This window comes from Manis javanica, chromosome 8, assembly GCF_040802235.1.
Source record: "Manis javanica isolate MJ-LG chromosome 8, MJ_LKY, whole genome shotgun sequence".
Classification (NCBI taxonomy): Eukaryota; Metazoa; Chordata; class Mammalia; order Pholidota; family Manidae; genus Manis; species Manis javanica.
Window position 1 is genome coordinate 12,607,794 of NC_133163.1, and position 22,192 is coordinate 12,629,985.

General features: G+C 52.3%; 1 protein-coding gene across 8 annotated transcripts in view; it reads left to right on the plus strand.

Annotated features, from left to right (window-relative positions):
- CCDC88C (coiled-coil domain containing 88C) overlaps positions 1-22,192 on the plus strand; it is a 128,121-nt gene that overhangs the window by 29,335 nt on the left and 76,594 nt on the right. For 6 of the 8 annotated variants that reach the window (XR_005053984.2, XM_036991675.2, XM_036991677.2 and 3 more), the window contains one exon: positions 17,432-17,501. Coding sequence is in view for 7 of the 8 variants with exons in the window: in XM_036991675.2 (XP_036847570.2) it covers positions 17,432-17,501 (70 nt within the window). In the remaining variant the exon portion in view is untranslated. Of the gene's footprint in view, positions 1-16,955; positions 17,057-17,431; positions 17,502-22,192 lie in introns of all 8 variants that reach the window. The other 2 variants (XM_036991681.2, XM_036991680.2) reach the window with 2 other exon arrangements.

Genomic DNA, 22,192 nt, shown 5'->3' on the forward strand with positions numbered 1-22,192 from the left:
TGCTTTCCTAAGGTGGGCTTGTCCAGTCCCCAGCCATGTCACCCCGTTAGTGTCCCCAAAACACCTGTGTTCAACTCCAAGTCCCTTTGCCTTTACTTAATGTTCTCATCCCTTCCTCAGGGTAGACCTTTCTACACTAATTAAACTTTAAAAGGGCAGGGACAGTTGTATTTGTTGTGTTGGTTTCAAGCAGGCCCACCGGAAGTGGGGAACAAATAACACTGTCTCCAGTGGGCAGCCAGAGTGCCCAGTGTTGGTCCCGGACTATGGGAGACTGTCCCTGTCACTTGTCCTTGGGACCAAGAAGGAGAGAGGTGCTGGCATGGAGCGGAAGGAGGCAAGCTCACGCTGGCGTCCATTCTCACATCCTGCTCATGAGGGCTCGCTGAGAGGAGGCCCGAGTGCCGGGCAGTAATGCTGGCGTGGGGAGACGCTGGCTGAACAAGACCAGTCGGCCTCACTGTGGTCGCCCCAAGCGCTGGGTGACAGAGGCGCTCCGGCTGCAGCCCTTGATCCCGTTGAGGTGTCCTTGATGTGCTCTGCCTGCCATGTCGTCCTTGCCCTCCCAGCCTTCTCCCTCTGGCAGGAGTTGGCCTGTGGACTGAGAGGCCTTGTGGCTCTGGGCACAGGGCCTTAGAGTCAGGGTGCCGAGGGGGTCAGATCGAGCTCCTCCAGTTAGTTCATGATGCTGGGCCCGTGTTGGCGTGTGGCCTAGCATAGGGGCTTTGGGGAGGATCAGAGTTCCTGGAGAAGTCTAGTGGGTAGCAGCCTTTGCTGTTTTTCTCATCTGTGCAGGAGGGAGTGCAGACTGGCATTAACGCCTAAGGTTCAGCATCCACAGACCCTACGGCCTAGCGATTTCCACGCTAGGTGTATACTCGAGAGAAAGTCCTGTGCGTGGGCTCTGGGAGACTTGCTCAAGAATGTTCAAAAAACCTGGCAACAGCCCAGATGCCCATCAGTGGGGGATGGATGAATACGCTGAGACATGACCACACAATGGAATATTACACAGCTGTCCACACGAATTGACCACAGCAATGCACAGTGATGGGGGTGGATTTTAGCAATAGCAAGTATTAGGCGGAAAGAGCATGTGCTCCCAAAGATAACATGCGGCACTAGTCTTTTTCTTACAAAGTTAAAAGCACCTGGAATAAATGACCTTTCTAGGAATATTCACAGATGCAGTAAAACTTAAAAGAGCAAGAGAATGTGCCCCTCTGATCCAGGCTCATGATGGGGGTGGGATGGAGGCACCATCTGGTTAGGCAAAGGTTATTGTCAAGGTCCCAGCCTTTGTTTTGGGTGGTGGGCTTGCAGGTGGTTATGTGGAAAGTAAATAAGTAAAAGTGAGCCGTGTGTGACCACAGTTGAGGGTCGTGAGCCAAGGATCATGATTAATAATTAACCCAGTTCTGTGTGTCCGGTCCAGCACTGCCCCCCGCCCTACCCCCCACTGCCAAGTTTTAACAAAGGCTGCGATGACCCCAGTGTTTTCTGGGTGGGCGTGACGGGGCCGGGGGTGGGGGTTGGGGGTTGGGCCTACTTTCCCAGAGCTGCCCGCCCAGTGCCGCTCTCCCAGCACCTGTCGTCCAGCTCAGGTCTCCCTCTTCCACAGTGCCTGCCAGCCCTAGGGACCTTGCCAGCCTGGGGCTCTACTCTTCCTTGGCCACTTGTTTCCTGTCTGTCACACAATCGGTGCCTTGTTACACATGGCCTCACCCACTAATCATTTCCACGTGTGTGTATCTTTCTACCGAGATGATAGTTTCCATGAGGCCAGAGGTCCTGTCTTATCTCCTTATGTGGCATATTGCCCCCGGCTCCTGCCTGCTCTCCCCGTCTCCCTTCACCCCCAGCCTCCCCTCTGACTGGGCTCAGCCACCGGAAGGCTGTGTGAGAGGTCAGCGGCACCATCCGTTGCTGCTTCTGGGAAGCCTTCCTGAAAGGAGATGGTAGTAGGACTTTCTCCCCCGCCCCTCCCTCCCACTGCCTGGCATGTGGGGAAAGGCCCAGGTCCCTGACTCCCCAGGGTGGGGCGCTGTCCCCGGCTGCCTGTCTCCTCGTATCTTGAATTTGTGTCAGGCACTGTTTTTAGGTCTTGTTCCTCCAGATTACTCTAATTCTCAGGGATATATTGTGTAAGCAGGATACCCCCTTGGGTCTTAGCCCTGTGAGGTGCCTAATGATTACACCACAAGTCCTGCGGATTAAAAGGTCAGCAGGATCTTAAATTGGCATCTGGACTCCAAGGAGCTGGTGTTGGGTCCCACGCTCCACTCACCCGCAGGCGACCTGGGCAAGTCGCTCCACCCCGTGGAACTGCACTGGTCCAGGGGCTCGGGAACAGCCTTCTTGGCAGTAAGCAGCAGATCGCCAGCCAGTAGGTGCTCTGTGCCTGGGGCACGTTTGTGTGAACTGTCCTTTCCACAGCAGCCTGCTGAGCCCCGCTCCAGAGGCGTAAACTCACCTGGGCTGTCCCCAGCAGCCGCACTGCTTCCCAGGGATGCACTGAGGGGCCCCATGGCCCATCTGCACCTGTTAGGACGTCCCTTCCCGGCCTGGTGCTGCCAGCCCTTGGTGGTCACCGCGACCCCTCTACTTTCTAGAGAAAGCTCAGAGCGTGTTATCTGAGAGGCACAGAGCTTGCCTATTCAGGTGTGGGTGCTTTATCGTGGCTTTTGGTTGCTTTTCTTTCTTCTAGCAAATGCCAGTGTCACACCAGAGCCACTCCGGGTGAAGGGGGCAGGTGGCCATGCAGGTGTAGCCAGGCAGTGGGGCCTGGGTGTGCCTGGAGCTGCAGCCAGCCAGCCTCCCTGCCCAGAGAGGTTCGGTACCAGCCCCAACGTGCAGGTGGCTGGGGGAGCAGCTGTGTGACTTCTGGCAGAAAAAGCCTTTCCTACCTCAGGAGGCCAGTGCTGTCTCTGGGCAGCCAGCTGTGGGCTGAGCCAGTGCCCACTTACCCCACTTGACACTCTTTCCCAGGGCCCGTGGCCCGAGCTAGGAGGGCCCAGCACTCCCACTGTTCTGCTCCTTTCCTGTCTGCTTCTGGCTGGGAAATGGGATCATGGTGACTGGCTGCTGACTTTCCAGTAGTCCTCCTCTCCTTCGCCCTCATTCAGGTGGGATTCAGGGACAGTTTATCTGGAGCCTGCCCCATGCCCAGCCAGAACCTGCTCCATGCCTGTTGCCTCCAGGTGGGCAGGGATCCTGTCTGCTTTCCTTTGCTGTCACACTCCCAACTCCTAGCCACTGCCTGGAATAAACCCAGCTCAGTAAAAACTTGCTGAGTGAGTGAACTCAGCTTATGCGTGTACAAAGCATGGAGGACCAGGGCTGAGTTTGGGGAGGCAGTGCAACAAAGAGCCCCCACTAGCCAGGTACACAGATGCCCTAAAAAGAAGCCCTTAGGCATTTGAGCCTCTGAGAGGACGAGCTACTCAGGGCAAGAAGCCCCACATGCTTATCAGTAGCCTCTCCTCAGGCACCAGCGTGAGTGGCCAGTGAAGACTGCAGGGACCTCTCCACCTCCCAACTCCTCAGGTCCCCTCTGTGGATGCCCTGGAGCTGTGCACTCGCTGGGTGTGCACGCCTCTTGTCTCCAACCACACCGTGAGCACCAGGTTCCAGCCCTTGCTTGGTCCCCACTAGCCCTGTGACTCAAGGGGTGTCCTGAGTTTACTGCATGTGCATCTCAGGTTATTCCTGTGACCTGAAGTGCACCGTTGCCGCACTGGACACGAGGTGATGCGTATACACCAGAAAGCACCGGGCCTCAGTGAGGGGTTCTGCACATACTGCGTGCCGACAGCCCCCACACAGCTGCTGCTCAGGTAATGTGCATGGCTGAGGCGTCTCTCAGGCTCTCTCAGCCTCTCTTGGCTGCAGCTGGACGAGGCCACTTGCTGTTGTGGCGGGAGGAGGCCAACTGTCATCCTGCGGGATTGAGCTTGGGAGCAGCTGGCGAGGGTGCCTTTATTTGCTCAGAGTGTAAGCACTCAGCTGGCCCGCCTGTGACCAGGTGCTGGGTGGGTCTGCATGCCTCGTCCCAGATGTTCTTGGATGCTGCTGGTCCTCACACCCACCTTACCCACCTCAGAAGAAAAGCTTCCCTTTTCCTGTGTAAAAGGGAGAGGGGGCTGTTTTCTAGTCCTCCAATCAGAGCCTCTCCCAGGAGGGGCCCAGTTGCTCTAATGGCAGGACATACTGTCCTTGTCCTTCAGGATCCACATTCAGGCTGGTCACACGCACCACCCTGGGACTTGGAGCCCTCCAGTAGTTCGTTTGACAAATGTTGAGTGCACCCCTCCTTGTTCCAGGCCCCAGGAAGCAGGGGGGAGGGTTGCTGTCCAGATCCCTGTCCTCAGACGTCCACTGCGTGGTGAGGAGACTTGAAAAGCGAAACTTGTTAGCAGAGGAAACTTGGTCTGTGGCTCTGAAACTAGCAGTAGGATTGCTGGTCCCTTCCTCACTTCACCTCGGCATTTCATACCACGAAGTATTACAGCACTTATCACATTGGGTTATTACACAAGGGAGCACCACCGTGTCTTCATTCCCCTCTCAGGCGGACATCACTAACTTATCGTGGACTCCCTGACTTGAAGCTCAGAACTGGCCTCAGAATCCTTCTCAACGCAGCAGCCTGGATACCCACTATTGATCACCGTGCCTAGTGCCCAGGCTTATACTCTTTATAACTTGGTGTCATAGTGAGTTACTAGTGTGTGATCTGCTTGTGCCTCCTGTGAGTTCAGAAAGGGATGGCTGACCACAGGAGCTCCCTGCAGGCACTGTGGGGAATGGCCCGTGGTTAGGCTGCACTGCCACCGCCACCACGTTGTGCTCGATAGGACCGCACGGCATGTTCCAGCTGCAAGACCTTCCCACTTGCTGTTTACTTTGCCTGGAATTCTTATTCCACATGTCCATCTGACTCACACCCTCTCTCTGTTTGCTCAACTGTCATTTCATTCGAGGGCCCTCTTTGGCACCTGTCTGTAATTGTTTTCCATCGCTCTTGATTGTCCAATCTTGTTTGTTTTTCTTTTTAACACTTAACACTTCCTGGCACATACATATGACATGTTTATTTCCTTATCTTCCTTGTTTGCTGCAGTCTCCCAACTGTAGAATCAAAAATAGGTGTTGATCAAATGGATCTTGGTTGGCAGATAGCTAGCAGACCAAGAGTACCACCTGCCACTTAGGATTAAATGAGATAATATACACATAAAATGTCTAGCACAATCTCTGGCTTATTAGGCACTCTGGTTATTATTCAAAAGAAAGTGTTCTTTGCATTCTCGAAAAGTGAGGGTGTATTCAGCGGCAATGTCCAAGGTCCTGAGGGCTCTTTTCTCACCAGACCCTTCCTCCCTGTGGTCGGTGGACTCAGTTTAGCAGCAGTTACTGAGCATCTATGGTGAGCAGCACGGGCAGAGACCTGGGGGAGGGGAGATTCAGAGGTAAGCACGATCCAGTACCTGCCCCAAGACCCTGAGGTTCCCAGGCACCTCGAATGTGGGGTACACTGTGCCAGGGCTTGGCACAGATGAGGAAGTGATTATTTCCATCCAAGGGGTTTGAGTAGGGGAAGGCATTGGAGGTGAGTGCTATAGGGCAGAAAATACTGCATCAGGTGTTGGGTGGTCAGTTCACCAGCAGCTCCTGCCCACCTTCCAGCGTGGACAGCTATCTTGAATTCAGTACCATCTGTTAGAGATTTTCACTTCCTGCTGAGCTATTAGTCATTACAAACTTGTCATTTCTTAACCTTCCTCTTCCCCGGTTTTCAACCCTGTCTTGAGTTACCCTCCCCCGGTTTCCTGCTGTATACTACATTCTTGGGGATAGAATAAAAGAACTCCCCAGAGTTTTTTGCTCTCTAGATGAAGTCTGACCATTTGTGGCAAACTCCTGTAACAGTGAAAAGTGGCCAGTTTGCAAATGTGTTGTCTGTTTCCTCTGCTGCTTTTTCAGAGGGGCAAGCAGGGCAAGGGAGGAGGCGGTAATAGTCCTCCTGGGCGTGCTTGGCCACCGTGGAGAATCTGCCGTTCCTCACAGAACTGGGCCCGCTTCTCGTGAGCCCTTACATTCTCTGAGGCACAAATTCTGTCGCCGTGCCTGAGGCAGGCATCACTAATCAATCCCGCACACTTCCCCATCCTGGAGTCCTCAGCAGAGCCGCCTGCCAGCCCCTCCGAGGGGAAAGCTCACCATGCTTCCCAGGACAGGCGGCTCTGCGTGAGGCCAGAGGGAAAAGAAGTCTGAGCCAGGCAAGGACATGCAGGTATTGCTGCGGGGTCCTTCTTCCTGTCTGCTCCTAGGCCCCAAGAGAAAGGGAGGGAGAGGGCCGTGGGGGTGAGCCCGAGGTGGGGAGGGTTTCTCCATTCCTGAGGACTCCAGGGTAGCTTCCTTTATGGGTCTCACCTTCTTGTCACCGTAGGCCACCTGCCTCTGTGCCGCAGAGTGTTCTGAGTTGGGACCCTTGAAGCAGGAGACAGGCGTGTGTGTGCTTTCTGAGCGTGTCTGGAACAGCACCCATTGGGGGCCTAACTATGAGCCAGGCGCTGTGCTGGGTCTCCTGTTGGTCAGGGGTGATGCCCGCCTGACCACCTGTCGGGTTGAAGCTGAAGCCTGGCAGCGACAGGCTGGTGGTGGGCCTGTCTAGGAGACTGCAGAGCCACTGCTGCCGCTGTGGAGATAAGCACAGAGCAGGTGCCAGGCTCCAACTCCCAGTACAGGGACTCTGGGTCTCCCTCATCCTGGGCCTGCAGTGGGCAGCGTGTGACTCCAGTACCTGGGCTGGGAGACATGAGGTGAGGGAGCAGTTCTGCTTCCTTCGCCCTTGTTGCCTTTCTCCCTGCCACCAGCACAACCCCTGGACCTGCACGCATGCCCAGACAGCACCTGCTCTTCATTCCCATTTCAGCTCAATGCTACCTCCTCCTGGAAGCCTTTCTGGGTTGTTCCCTCTCTGGTGCTCCTATTGTTCCAGGGCTCAGATGCCTCACATCCCCTCTTTTAGGGCACCAGACTTGCCAGTGGGTCTGTCCCCTGTCAAGCTGTGGGCTCCCCAAGGACAGGGCCCAGCCTCATGCATACACCCTGGGCACCCTCACTGCTCCTGTCAGTTTTGTTGAGCTTGTCTGTCTACATTTCCTCAATTTGAGGACATTGGTTTTGTCTGTCTCCCCCACCCTGAGCTGGCACAACACCCAACATCCAGTAGGTACCCAGGCAACAGAGTGGTGTAAATGAGCGAGTGCATGGATGCCCTCCTGCTCTCCCTGCCCACCAGCCTTTTGCCCCGGGGAGAGGGATGCAGAGGCCTGGCTGACTTGGGAGCATCGATGCCTACCATCCTGTGAGTTCACACTGGGGGCCTGGGGGGGCGGGGGATGGAGTGGCTCCCCTGGCCTCGCAGGCCCTGGCAGGCTGCCGCCTGAGGCTGAAGGCTCCCGGGCATGCTGTGCCTCTCCTGCTCCAGCTTGTACCTGGGAGCAAGGGAACCAGTGCGGCACCACCCGGCAGCAGGTGAGGGCTGCCAAGGTGTGGTGCCTGCCCCGGCCCTGCCCAGGGTGTGTGCCCACAGGCCTTGGGAGGGTGCCTGCCCGCCCACCCCCCCCACCCCCGCTGCCTTGCCTGGGGTGAGTGGTGGGGTGGAACAGAGTGGGACACAGGAAACAGAGATGCCGTGTTCCCCCAGACCAGCTGCTCACTGGGACCGGGAAGGCCATGCCTTTCGTCCAAGCTCAGTGGGCCTTCCCAGGGAAGGAGGGGCTAGGAATCGGCCTGGAGCCCCCCACCTGATGAGGGTGCAGGGGAACGACTTGGGTCCCATGGACCTGGTGGCTCCTCCTCCCTAGCTCAGTGGCTGTTCTTGCCCTTCTGTGACCCTCACATGCTGCAGTGTGGCTGATGGGTGGTGTCGGCTGCAAGCACCATCCCCCTTTGCCTGCTCATCTCCAAATGTTGAGTTCTCTAAGAAGCTCAAAGAAAGGAAGTCTGTAACTGCTGATTCACAGCTGTAAGATCCCTCACCACCATAAAATAGGATCCTTGCATCAACCCCAAGTGGGACGCTGTTCTTTTAGCTGGGAGGAGAGGCCTGGGCAGCCCTGAGCAGCCCAGGCATTGAAGTATTAGGACAGGGCCTCCACTCCCTCCCCATTCCTGGCAAATCCTATACATCCTTCCCCCCCCCACCCCAGAGTCCCTGCTGGAGGGCGGCCCTGGCATGGAGTAGGGCCTCAGTAGACGCTGTTGAATGAAAGTGAGCCCCTTGCAGTAGTGAAAGAGCCCCAGGGCAGAGTCTGAGGAGACTTAGCTTTCTAGGCCCAAATGTGGTGCTGCACCCTGTGATTTCCTCCCTGAGCCTCAGCGTCCATGGTCTGTAGGTCATCTGTCCGGCTCCTCTCAGCACCCCATGCTGGGGACTGGGGGCACTGTGTGTCCTCCCCCCACCCCCCCACCCCTGACTCCCCACCGGTGGTCGCTGTGGCTTCACTGCAGAACTTCTACTAAGAGCCCAGTGCGGGGCTGCCGGTGGCCAGGCTGGTGCTCACCATGTAAAATGGTTCCTGAAACGCCATTTATGGGCAGAAGTTCTTCTCCAAGTTGAGGAAGGCAGCACCCTTTCCACACTTCTGGCGTTGCCCCCACCGCCTTCATTGTCCAAGGCCTCCAGACAGGCCGTTCTTAGCATCAGATGATTCTACCCACAGAGTAACTCCAGGCATCATAACAGCTCTAAGAAGAAGGTGGCGGGGGCTCAGGGGGACCCTGGAAGTATCCTGCAGTCCTGTCCCTGATTGGCTTCCCTGGGTTCTTCTGGGACGCATGGACACTTGCTTGTCATTAGACGCTGTAGCCCTGAGTCGGTGACTCCATAGAGATGTGCTGTGCTTCTCTGGGTCAGTGCTCGCTCTCTCCTTTTGCGGCACCCCCTCAACCTATTGAAGAAGTCTAGTGTCTCTTAGAGATGGCCCCAGTCCTGTTCCAGATGAAGGTGTGGCTCAGAGAGGGACTGTCACCTGCCCGGGGTCACACAGCAAGTAGTTTTGCCCTCACGGGGCAGTGGTTGGGTTTCCAGGTGCTCCTTCTCACAGGCTGCCTCTGTCAACCAAAAGGAAATACTTGTTTTTCTTTCTGCAAACAAAAAACAGACTTTGTTTCAGTGAACATGGCCCTGAGGACAGGCAGCTTCAGGGTATTCGGCGGGAAGGACCGCAGAAGGCTAGAGTCGGCTGCAAGTCGCTGGGTCCTGAGACAGGGTGGCCTAGTCCCAGAGCCTGTCCTGGGCTTGTGCAAATCCACTCTGGTTTCAGGCCCTGGGGATCCCAGGATTAATTGAACTGAGGTGGAGCAGATGGACTGAATCTACCAGCAACTTTACATGACAGCCTCTTAACATAAAAGCACTTCATTATCCACTCATTCTGCCAGGGCCCCCTGCCCCAGTCGGGGGGCTAGTGGTAGGAAGGAGAGCCCCTTCTCCAGATGGAATTACAAGCCTGTTGCCCCAGGGGCCCAGGCTTAGCACAGGCAAGGGAGGATAAATCGTCAATCTTAAATCTCCTCTCAGCAGCTGAATTAGAAAGTCGTACCCCTGGCTGTAATATCCCAGAAAGTGGGCTGTGGCGCTTGGTTTTGGGGTCAAGTCTCTATTGCTCTCTGATAAGGTGACATCGTGGGAGGCAGAATTTGTGAGGGGCGGCAGGTTGTAAATATCACGAGTCACTGTAGAAGGTATAAGGTAGGCATCAGCTATACCAAGTGCCCGGTTTGGGCCATCAGGAAGTGGGTGTGGGGGAAAGCTCACCAGCCCGGTGTCCACCCTGGCCCTCGCTTCGGGTCCCACCATTGAGCCACATTACCAGCACTGTGCTACAGCTCTCTCAGATTGGAAATGATAATAATTCTTGTCCTGACCACATGAATGTGGGGACCAGGAAAGAGATGTACCGTCCCTGTGGTTGGGTGGGTGTTTGCCAAGGCCAGGTGGCCGGGCAGTTTTTGTTTTGACCAAGGAGTTGCTTAAGAATATTCAAGAACCCCTCTTGGTCAGATCTGGGTGGGAGGTTTTGAGATGGGGCACATGGAAAAGTACTAATTGATGGCACAGCATAAACCCTAGGACATGTGCAGAGGATCCCTGACAAACTGCTCTGCATTCTAGAGGTCTCTCTGTGGGCTGCCCTGGGAGCATCTCACTGATGTGAACCTTAACTCATGCTCTACAGTTTCTGGAAGATGTACAGTCTCTCCTGTCTCCTAGGGCATTGGAACAGAAGCTGGAACATCAGAGTTCATTGGATACCTTTTCTGTCCCAGTCATTCTGGTAGCTCAGGAGTTTAAAATAACCTTGTTTTGCTTGGTTTGCTCATAAAACTGTCACATTCAGATTTTAGAATTGGAAAGCATGGAGTATTCAAGCCAGGATGATGGACTTCACTTTCAGATGTTTTTAACTTTTGTTAGCATCTATAGGCTGTGGAATCCTAAGGCCTATGGCAGCTGATTTTTGCCAGGATTCATGGTGGTGGAGTAAAGCAGTTGATTGTCAGGACTTGGTCCCTCATTGGTATGCAAGAGAGAGGAAAGGCACCTCTTCCAAAAAATAGATTAAAAAAAACTTTATATAAATTTTGAGGAATGTTTTCTGATTGATCTAATTTTGTGAACTGTCACTATTAGCATCTTTTTGCTGCCTTTGAGTGGGAAATTGATTGACAAGGCAAGAAGATTTGCAAGTGCCACAGAAGTGGGCAGATGAAACATTAGGAGTTCAGGGGAAAGAAAACTGTGTGTGATTAAGGACATCAAGGCTGGCTGCATGGAGGAGGGGGCATTTTCTTTGAGGTCTGGAAGACCTGTGATATCCTACTGGGAATGTGTGAGGAAGAAAACATGCCCCTGTGGGAAATGCAGTTGTGTAGGATAGTGTAACCAAAAGGCTTGACTTGCTGGCCACATTTAGCAATTAATACAGTGGTCTTCTTCCCCTGTGGAACTCCGAAGCCACCTCTGAGCCCAGCTCAGAAGCCACCTCCTATGGGGAGCCTTCCCAGACTTGCCTGGGCAAAGTTTGGCAGTGCACCTGTGCTGTGCTGCTCTGACACCTGTCCTTTTGTGCTGTGAGTGTCTAGCTCCCTGCCTTTCCAGCCAGGCTGAGAGTTCTCAGCTCACAGCACATGCTCAATTGTGTATCTTTTGACTATCTGAACCCCAGACCCAAAGGTGTGCTGTGTGCACACGCAAAGCTGATAGCGCTCATATTTCTGATTTTCAGTGTTGACTCTGAGAATGTGGATAGGTCAACAGTAACATTCTTTGCGTTTCTTTGGCTGTGTGGGAGGCACATTTGCTGTCTGAACCATTCTGATCTCCTTGGCAACCATAAGCATCCTCCTCCTCCTGGGTGCCTCTTGCTGGATAAGTGTCATCTTTTTCTGGAATTTCCCTCCCATTTCCTCTGCATTAATAGTTCCTATTCAAACCTCTGTGGATAGTCATTCATGGACCTAAAAATTTGGCCTTTAACAGCATTTACTTGTTCTTCTCAGCAAAATATCAAGCCATGAAATTTAGTTTCACTTAGAGAATGGAAAAGAAGTCTAATTTCTTCATGAAATCATTATCTTAATCCAACAGTCCCACTGTTTCCAATGGAAAGTGAAGACAACCTCCATCACACACACACAAAAACATTTCCACCTGGTGACTTGTCTGGGACTGTGTCTTTCTCCTCCTTGAGAAAATGATCTTTCTGTTTGAGCAGTGTCTTGTCTGAGGGTTTCAGCCCCAGGCAAGTTCACTATTGATTCGGTGAGACTGAAAGATGGCAATGCAATGTGTGGGTAAAAAGTGGCTCATGCCCAGCTTTATTCATATCCGGGTCATTGGGTATCAGGTGAGGATCCTGGCTATGGAACTTCCATTTTCCCTACAAGCAGGCACAGAGGTCAAGATGGGTCCTAGCAGGATTTTAAACCTTTTTCATTGAGGCCCCTACATTGCGTCTGGAGGTGGGTGGAACTTTTCTGGGAACCCTGAGCCTCTGTGTTCAAGGGCTGGTGTTCTGGGATCCCACCCCCTCCACCAGGGTCTCCGGCCCCCACCCACAGCCTGATGGCCCGGGTTCTCCTGGCTGGCTTCTGTTCCTCCCAGTGGTGGAGGCTTTGCATTTCCGTCAGCTGGAGTGCAGTCTGATTTTGTACGGTGGTGGGGAGGGGGGGGTGTTTTGTTTTGTTTTTTTTAAAGGCTAATCTGTTTCATTTTCATTTTGGCTACAATGATGAACTGTCTGAGAAGAAAGAAAGGATAATTGTTTTTTTTTAGTTGACCTATTATGTTCATAGCTCAATATCTGATAATTAGATGCTCGCTGACTATACATTGCCTGTATGGGGAGCCATGCCACTGGGCTAAAATATTTTCATTTAAAATGGTATAACCACATTACAGAACGTTTAGAAAATGTTGGGAAATTTTGCTCTTGTCCTGATCATTCTAATAAAGAAAATTCTGTCATTTTGATAGATTTCCTTTGAGGGTTTCCCCTTCTTTTTAAACATATCTTTAATACAGGACATACAATTAGGTGTCCTTTTATTCATCTGAGCATTTTTTGTCTTCCTAACCAGGAAGGTATGAGTGGCTGTACCTTCTGTTACCTAACCATTCCCCAGCATCAGTCTGAGGAAGAATGTTAAAGTGCTTATTACACACCCCGTCACCAGCTCTGTTTTGAGGTTTTGGTGGGAGTGTTTTAGGGCCTCCATTTAATACTCTTTAGACAGTTTTACTGTGAAGTAAACAGCTCACTGTGAGGTTGGGGGGCACACACTTGTTCTCAGAGGTGAGATGAAGGGCCATTTAAAGGGACCTGCTGCTAAACGAAGGGAGGAGGAGGTCCTGAGGGAAAGTGTGGCTCATTTTAGGGCTTCCAGGATATCCGGCTGCCAAGGTTGAGTAGATGCACAGTTTATAAGTCCTAGACAGAGACTGGCTAAAAAGGGATTAAATTCTAACAATTTAATGGAGGTAATGGACAGAGTGCAAAAAGTGCGCCTCATCTACAAGCCTCAGGAACCATGGGGTCACATCAGCCTGAGGAGCAGACAGGTGAATTGAGGCATCCAGGCCCTTCCGGGGTCCTCCCAGGCCCTCCTGTCTGCCTTCCCTGCATGCTGTGCTGCCTCTGGCAGAGCTCCGGGCTCCACAGGGCAGTGAAGGAGCCCTCCAGATCTCTTTATTCCCAGAGGCTTAGCACCGCCAACACCCTCACGGTGCAGACGCTTAGGAAACCTTGAACCTGCATGGGAGGCGTGAGGCTTGAGGGAGTTTGGGAATGGAAGGAGCAAAACTGGACAGTGCCTGTCCACAGGCTTGCTCATAAGAGGGGATGACTGGAGCCAGCCTGGAACTGCAGCCTAGGCCCAGTGTTGGGTTCTGGGATGCGGGGAACGGTGCTTGCCAGAGGGGACAGGTGTGTGGTGTCATGGGCTCAGTGAAGGCTTGCACTTGGATGCTGGTCCTGTTTGCTTGTAGGGTGGCTGGCAGGTCCCACTGTCCACTGTGGCCACTTGCTGAGTTGTAACAAGAAGGGGATGGAGTGTTACACGTAACCAGGTGCCTCGAATCTGCTCATCACCCTCCTCCGTCATCCTCCCTGTCAGAAGCAGAGCCTGATCACCTGTGAAGCCTGGAATGGGGCCCCCCTCCCGTGTCCTATGTTTTTCCCCACTGAGTACCTTGTACTTGTCATGAGAAGATTCTAATAGGAAGGGAGTGTATTCCTTCTAGAAGCTCTGCCTCCTGGTTCTATTAGAACTTCTCTCCACTGGTGCCTTTGAGAGCCAGTCTCACAGGACTCAAGATTAGCCACCCTGCACTCCCCATGTCCCCCTCAACCCCAGGTTGCCTTCACAGGGCTTGGATTAGGAAGCTTGGGAATCTGGGGATGGCAGGGGTGGGGGTGGCAAGTCTCTGGGCTTGTTGACACCTCCGTGTGCAAACACAGATGCAGCCCCTGGGACCCACCAGCTGGGGTGACAGACGCTTCCTGTAGAGTAACCCGACCTGTCCATCCCTCCCCCATGCATGTAGGGCCGTATTTATGTCATGACAGCCTGCAAGGAACTTCAGAATTGATAAGATACTAGATTTCAGATTTGCAGCCCGCATTCTCTCTCTTTTTACATTACAAAGCCTTCCCCTGGTCCTCTACAGATGTGGGTCCACACACACCCACCCTCCTCTGATCCATTTTTGTGACATGTCTTTTAGTTGATTTAAAGTGGTTACTAATGGGATCTTGCCAGGATATTGTTAATGCATTTCACTTATGAAAAGAAGAATCTGGAGTTTCCCCAACACAAACCTACAGGGGGGTATAGGGAGGGAGGAGAGGAGAAGAGGCTACCGGATCCACTGTGAGTCTTGTGTTTAACACCTCTGATCCCCCACCCCCGAGTGCTCTTCCGAGGGCAGAGTCCCTGGGGGAAGGGCTGGGGTCTCCGGGAGTGCACCCCAATCCTGACTCTTCCCTCCTGCCCATCAGGCCTCAAGGATGGGGTGACCAGATAGAGACCGCATGGCACCTTGTGTGTATCCTCGTCCTTGCCTCCGGATGTGACATTTCCGTCTGCCTTTCCAAAGACCTGGGTGTCACCAGGAAGGCTCATTGGCAAATTTGGGGAGCACACAGCTGGGCTGTGTTCTCCATCCTGCCTCTGCCCCGCCTCACACAGCCAGCTGGGGTGTGACGAGGGGCCCGCTGAGCAGGCCAGTGTCATCTGCAGCCTCCACAGTGACTCTCTGTTCCAAGTACCAGGCAGGAGGGTCCACTTGTCAGCAACCTCCTCATGTCCCCACTAGATGGAGGGCCTGGCCTGTCGCCCCAGAGGCCCTGCCACCCTGAGGGGACGTGTTTGCTTGGCTTTCCTCAGAGACTGACAGCCACCAAGTCTCCTTGTCACTGGTTTGGGGATCAGGACGTCTGCCAGCCGCATGTGACTCTCGGGGCCTCCAGATGTAGCTGGTGTGACTGAGGAAGTGAGTTTTTCATTTAAAATTAAGAACTGGTAACTCAGTTCAGTTACTGGAAAACTTCTGTGTCTGAGCAGCTTGGGTAGGCGAACCTTCTTTTTCAGTTTGAGTGTTTCCAGTGAAAACTCAGGATCCAAACTGAGATGTGCTGTGAGCACGAACTGCACACTGGATTTCAGAGACGTAGTGTGAAAAAATGTGAAATATCTCATTCATGATTTCATGTTGATTATGTGGTGAAATGATAATATTTTGGATATATTGACATAATTAGAATATATTACTAGAATATTTTCACCTGTTGCTTTTGATTTTTATAAGGTGGCTACTAGCTAATTCGAACTTAATAGGTTTCTAGTGGACAGTTATGACCTCAGCACCCACCTCTGAGCCTGCTTTGCTAGAAATGTGATTGGTGGCATTTTAGGGGGAATATTGTCACCAGAATGTTTTTGGCCACTGGGTTCAATGTTTTGAAAGGAACACATTTTAGGAAACATCATCTGTTCATAAAACATTACTTCTTAATTGCTGCGAGTGACACAGTTCTTGTGAGAAAATTAGAAAGTACTGATCAGACAAAATTAAACATCCTGTTTTGGAAGGATAATACATGGGTTTTCTAGCAATGTGTCCAACAGTCTTTTGCTTTAGATCATCACTGGCCAAAAAATGCTGCTTTGCATGCTTGCAGAGACGTTCAAGATGATTCACATTCTGCGTCTCCTTCATAAATGTGAGCACCCTGACAGTAGGGCTGGTGCTCCAGACAGTTGGACAGAAGCAGAGGGAAACCAGCCAGGGCTCTAAAAGGGACCACAGAGCGGGTTGGACAGTGACAGCCAGTGAATCTTCCACAGGTCGGGCTGAGCGCTGGAGCTGGTACTGAGACAGGGTAGGGACTCCATGACAGAAGGGGCCGGTCATCCGCTGGGAGTCCTTGCTTTTGCTGGAAGAGTGAGCCAGAAAGTGGATCTCCCCGATTTTACTCCTGACAGGTGTTTTGCGCCCCCCTGGGGCGGGACTGCGGAATCCTTTGGTGAACACATTCAGTTGAGAGGGGTTCTTGTTGATCTTCTCTAAGCCTTGAGGAGCGCTGAGGCAGCCACACAGCGCGGACTTCTGTCCAGCACAAGTATTACCAATGGAGACGTGTTTGAGAGAGCGTTAGCCGCTCTGAGGCGGTGACATGTGACCCCCCCCCCCAATAGACATTCTCCAACACTGAGTGGAAAGGGGCCCGGTGTGTCTGGGAGTGGGGTCCACCTACAGATGGTAATGAGGGAGGATAAAATCGTTTCATAGATCCCGTGAGGGTGCTGGCCTCTCCTGGTGCGCTTGCCAAGGGCGCCGTCCCGTTGACGATTCTGGGGGTAGTGCTGAGGTGCTGGGCTGGGCCCAGTGGGATTGCCCAAATGTGTCATTGTCCCCCTTTTCTTCGTCAGTGCCCCTTGATGGTATCCTAACTGTAGAGATTCCTCACGTTAGGCATCACAGTGACTCTGGAACAAAGTTGTCTCAATGGAAATATTATTTAAAAGGCATTGAGAGGGGCTTTGTTGGTGAAGAACTTGTATAATGACCACTTTTGTAAGACCAGAAATACTTAATAAAACCTGTCCACCTTCTAAAAATTCGATGTTTTTCTTCTGATTGGGGGAAGAAGCAGTTCTGAGCCGGGAAGACCGACCTGCTCTGGGAAACGCTGCTGGTGCGGTGGGTTGGGGTGGGAGCCGGCACGCTTCGGGAGAGCTCGTTAAGGGCGCCCAGACAAGGGGCATGACTGATGGCTGGTGCCTCGGCCCTCTTTCAAAGACCCTTGGTGTGAGGGCCAGAAGGCAGCTCGTTTCCTGCGCGCCCCCTTGCTGACGGGTGTGATTTATCCCTCTCCCAGGGAAGTCGCTGCTGTAAATAAGAGAAGTCTCCTCATTTACAACTTGGACCAAAGGCCTCGTGGAATGCTGGGCTTCTGAATCATCAGGTTATAAAGACTCGGTAGCAGCTCTTTAATCTTTACTCTGTGTTTTTTAATTGTGCCAGCAAACCATACAATAAAAATAATTAAAGACATCCTTTAAAAAGAAACGCAAACCTAATCCCGCTGTATCTGGCAGGAGGAGTATCTCCTTTTTCCCACGCTCTCTATGCATTTGCGAACATAACTTTTATTTGGTGACGATCCAGGCAGAAGCACAATTAGCTCTGATTTTCCACATTTAAACCCTACATATTCCTTCCTATTACATAGTATCTTCATAGTTACCATTTTATGGCTGCACGCTCATCCAGGGACGGGGCAAACTGTAATTCTTTTACTCATTCTTTGTTTCCGGTTCTTAATGGTGTATCTTTTCCCCTTTGTTTCTGTAGGAAGTTCTCCAGCAGCTGATCGTAATGAATTTGCCCAATGTTTTGATGATCGGCAAAGACCCGCTGTCTGGTGAGTGAAAGCCACCCCCTGCAGTGCCTGGGCAATGCCATCGGCCCTGGGCAGCTGTTGGGCACAGAGTTCTGGCTGCCCGCTTGGCGCCAGCACCGTGAAAACACGTGATCGTTTGGTGAGATTTCAGAGGTGGGTTTGTTACCCTCAGGCACTAAACCAGGAGCACGTTCCCCCCTTGAGAATGAGTCCTGATGCCTCAGATGAGACGCAGAGGCAGGTGAGGCCTCCCCTTCTCTGAGCGCAGGGGCCTGGGTTGTAGGGTGGGCTCTCCGGAGGGTCTTGGAATCAGTGACCTCATCTAGGGATATGGGATCTGTTGGCAAGAAAGTAAGAGTCTTTGAGGGAACGAATGTCCCTTCTGCTGGGACCCTGCGGTGCTGTACTCACCCTGGGTTGATGTCACCGCAAGGTTGTCTTGCCATGTCTTTGCTTTTCACGTCTCCTACTGGCCTTTGGGCCTGAATGGGCAAGATTCTAAGTCCTGCTCTTGAGTACTTGGTGTGACTTTGAAAGCCTGAGTGAAATGTCTTCCTGGACGTTTCCAGAAAGTCCGAACTTGACTCACACCTGCCAGCTAGCTCACTGGGTGAGTGCACAGGCGACACAGTTCCTCCCCCACCTTGTGTGCGTTCACCTGCACCATGGCTCGTGGACGGATGCTCACAGGCCCCTGGGACTTCGGTGTGCCAGTGGAGACCTTGTTAGTGCAGGTGTGTGGCCTCCTAGAGTAGGTGTGAGAGGGGTCATGGAATGCAGGGAAGATGCCACATGTTAGAGCCCTATAGAACTTGCTGGAACGTGTCTCTGTTGGCAGCTCCAGGCTCTGTCCCCCTGGAGCCTGGCCATCCTTGCTCCTGTCCACATGATAGTAGCTAAAATTGCCTTGAGACTGAAAGGAAAGAACTGAGTGACCTGCCAAGGACATTTCTTGTACAGGAGCAGCTCTCTCTAGCGCCATGGCCCTGGAAGCAGCGATAGCTGCTTCTGGAGACACGGGGTCAGGTGTGGCTGAGCATTAAATCACTGTGCTCGTGGAGGGGTGTCTTCTGGGTCCCCGCTGGCTGATGATTCCACCTTTTCGCCAGAAGGGAGCGATCTCTGTGACCTGCCATTGGTCTTCCACGCAGCTGTCCCTGGAGCCCCCTTGGCCTCGCATGCTGGCTTTGCAGAGTCCACCAGGCCCAGCCGGTGACTCCTGGCAGTGAAAGCCCTTCCCCACTTGGTGCCTTAGTCCCAGGGACCCTTCTGTTCACCTTGCCCCCTTGCTCTGCCTCTGGGACATTTGTTTCCAGCTTTCTTTCATGGTGCCCCAGGTAGAGGATGCCACTGCAGCCCACCCCAGCTGCATCCATGGGCTCCAGGGACAGTTGGGACTCCTGGGTTCTGTGAAACATTAGGAAACTGGGGGTCTGCTTGCTGAGCAAAACTCTGCTGCCGTCCTGATGTATTTGGTCGGGGTGGGGGTGTTGGTGTTACAGGGCAGAGAGGTGCCTGCAGAGCAATAGCTCAAGCTTCACTCTGCTGTTCTGTCTGCTCTGGAGACAACCACATAAGCTGACGAAATGCAGAGAAGTGGGAAAGAGGGATGCTTGCTCCTTGAGCCCTTGGTGAATTCACTATGTGCTAGACATTGTACATGTATTAAAAAACGGAAATGAAAATGTGGCTTCTGGGGTGTAGCTGTGCCATCCCATTTATAGATGAGCAAAGGGAGGCCCACAGAGTGTAAGCGACAAGCCCTTAGTCCATAGCAGAGGGGTTGACTAGAAACCAGCTCTTTCTGACCCTGAGCTCCCCGTCGTATCATTCACGGGCATGTGTTAGGTTGAACTGCGGGTGATTGCCAGTATTCAACCATTTTGACCTGCAGAAATGGCAATGGCATATGGTTCAATCTAATATCAAACACATACTCCCCCCACCCAGCCACCCTGTCACCTCATCACACTGTGTAGCTTGCCCACCTTCTCCTTGTCAGTGCCCCTCTTCCAGCTGCCCTCCAGAAATCCCTTCTCCCCCAACACCTCCACACACTGGAACCCCATCTCCAGCCCTCCTGTCTGCAGAGTCCCTGTTCTAGCGTTTCTGACTGCGTGGGGCTGAGAGATGGGGCCTATGCAGAGAACATGGCTTCCTGTTTTGGTTCTGGTGCCAAACAGAAACATCTGTAAAGATGGGAACACTGATATTTTAAACAACTTTATTGAGGTAAAATTTACATACCATAAAGTTGGCCTATCCTAAGTCCACAATTTGGTGATTTTTTTTTTACCCGTGTGTGCAGCCTCCACACGGCCCTGTTGTAGAGCAGTGTGAGGAAGCTGGTTTTAAACTGTGACAGGTGAATGGATTCTGTTGTGTATAGAATCAGTGCACATCAATCAAAAGAGGTTCTGGCCCTGACTCTGAAGGAGAAGTTTTAGAGACAGTGAGTGCTGGGGAAGTTCAGAACAAGAACCCCACCACCCATTGCTCAAGCTCTGAGGGTCCCCAGCAGGGCCTGAGAGCTTTGACCTCATCACAGTGTCAACGCTAGTGGGATGCAAGCTGGGCACACACATGGGTAGGTTTTGACAGGGGTCCCCAGGGGACCTCTCTGCTCTGAGACCAGAGGAGCTTAGCAGGGGAGGGAGGCCCACCAGCCAGAAGACACAAACACGAGTGCCGGGTTGGAGAGAGATGTTTATGGAATAGCGTTTTCTGTCTTAAATTTCAAAAATAGATGTGTGAAGCATTTTGGGTTTATTCTTAACTAAGGAATGAAGTTGCTTTCTTTTTTGTGTGGTTGCCTTGGAGGGGGTGAGGCAGGGCTGCTTTTTACTAATACTGCCACACGTGGTTTGGAGCTCACCTCTGCTCTTTTTTGGCCAGTGTTGACACTGTACTGTTATTTATAACATTTCACAGGTTTTGGTTATTTTTGTTTTTTGGCAAATGCACCTCACTGGAGGTGCAAGGGGCAGGACAGACCCCAACACGGCGTCTAGTGCAAAACACACACACTCACTCACTTACTCACTCAATCACACACACATTCTCCTTAGACGCCAAGCATTTGTCCCCCTTCCTCTGACCGAGAAAAAGGAGATGTCATGACTCACACACTGCAAGATATTTCTGTGCGTCTAACCTGCACCCATCAGAGGGAAGGATGTTTTCTTTTTTTCCTGTCCTGAATGGATTCAAGGACAGCTCAGTGAATATGAGAAAGCACTTCTTACACCCCTCCTGGCCCCAAACTGTCATTCTCTTATTTCCTGTTATATACCTTGAATCATCTTTAGATTTTTCTCTCTGATTGTGTGTGGTTTTGCAACTCTCTGTCAGCTGGATACCTGCCTGCAGGGATGCATCTGTTTGCTGCCTCCTAACTGGAGACTCCACTCCTTGGAGCCCAGCCTGGGATCCTGTGGGACCCTGCTCCAAACCCCTCCTTCCCTCTCATGTGCCGGCACTTAGCAGACAAGCCTCCTGCTCGTGGCTGGGCCTTGTGCAGACTTCCAGGACTGGATGTCCTGGGTGGCCTTTGTTTTGTTTCTGGTCGGCCAAGCCTTACCCTTCTTTCTTACACAATGGCCTTTTGTCAGTCAGGTGCCTTAGCTATACCTTCAAAACACCTGAGCTTTTTCTCCTTCTGCCCTACTGCCCCACAGTAGGCTTCCAGCCACCTGCCTGGTCTGCCTCTATCCCCTGCAGCCTGTTGTCAGCACAGCAGTAGGTCCTCTTCCTCTTAGAAAGTTAGATCATGCCCCTTTTTTGCCCCCATGCCCCTGGCACCACACCTTGCACTGGCTGGCTGGTCCCTCTGCCTACAGCCCTTTCTCAGATGCTAGCAAGAACAGATCGTTCAAGTTTGCTCAGAGACCCCCTTCCCAGTTCATGCATTCTGGCCTCGCTGTTTACAGCTACAGGTCCCGGTGCTTTTGTCCTGCTCTGCCTGCCTTTTTTCATAGCCCTTATGAATGCTTTGAAGTACATTCCGAAGTCCGCTATCATTTACTGTTCGTGCCTGTTGCATCGCTTATCTTACCCCCCTCTAGGATGTAACTACTCATGAGGGCAGGAATCTTTTTTTAAAGTTATTGTAGCCAATGTATCCTAAGTACCTAGAGCAGTGTCTGGCACATAGTAGGTGTTCAATAAACACAAGTGATGGACACCCACCTTTATCTCCTTCCCTTTCCTCTCCCCACTTCCCTGTTCCTGCAAGCTGGTGCTCCTTACACACGTCAGCTACGTGTTTTCTCAGATACAAAAGTCGAGTGTCAGTGGTCAGGGTCAAGTGAGAATTGATCTCAACCCAGTACCACGTGTGGGGGTCCCCTAGGTTGGAGAGGATGCCCTGAAAACCCCACCGGTGACAAGCTGCACGGCCATTAAACGTACTTACATGGTTTATCAAAGAGTTCATTCCACGAGGAGTCGTGAAAACCAAGAGACTGCAGTGTCTGCTTCATCTTGAAATGAGGAAAGGGTTGGACTAGAACTGGGCCAGCTCCACGGGCCCTCAGGCTCTCAGCAGCCAGGCCTGTCCCTGTGCCACACTCACAAAAGGCTACAGTTTTCTGACAGGAAGCCAGGGTGTTAGTAAATTAATTTATGTGATGAATCACAGAACAGTTGTGCTGGAAGAGAACATAGTTTTCTCTTCCAAGGTTTGTATCCAATCGCAGCAGAGGTTTTCAAAC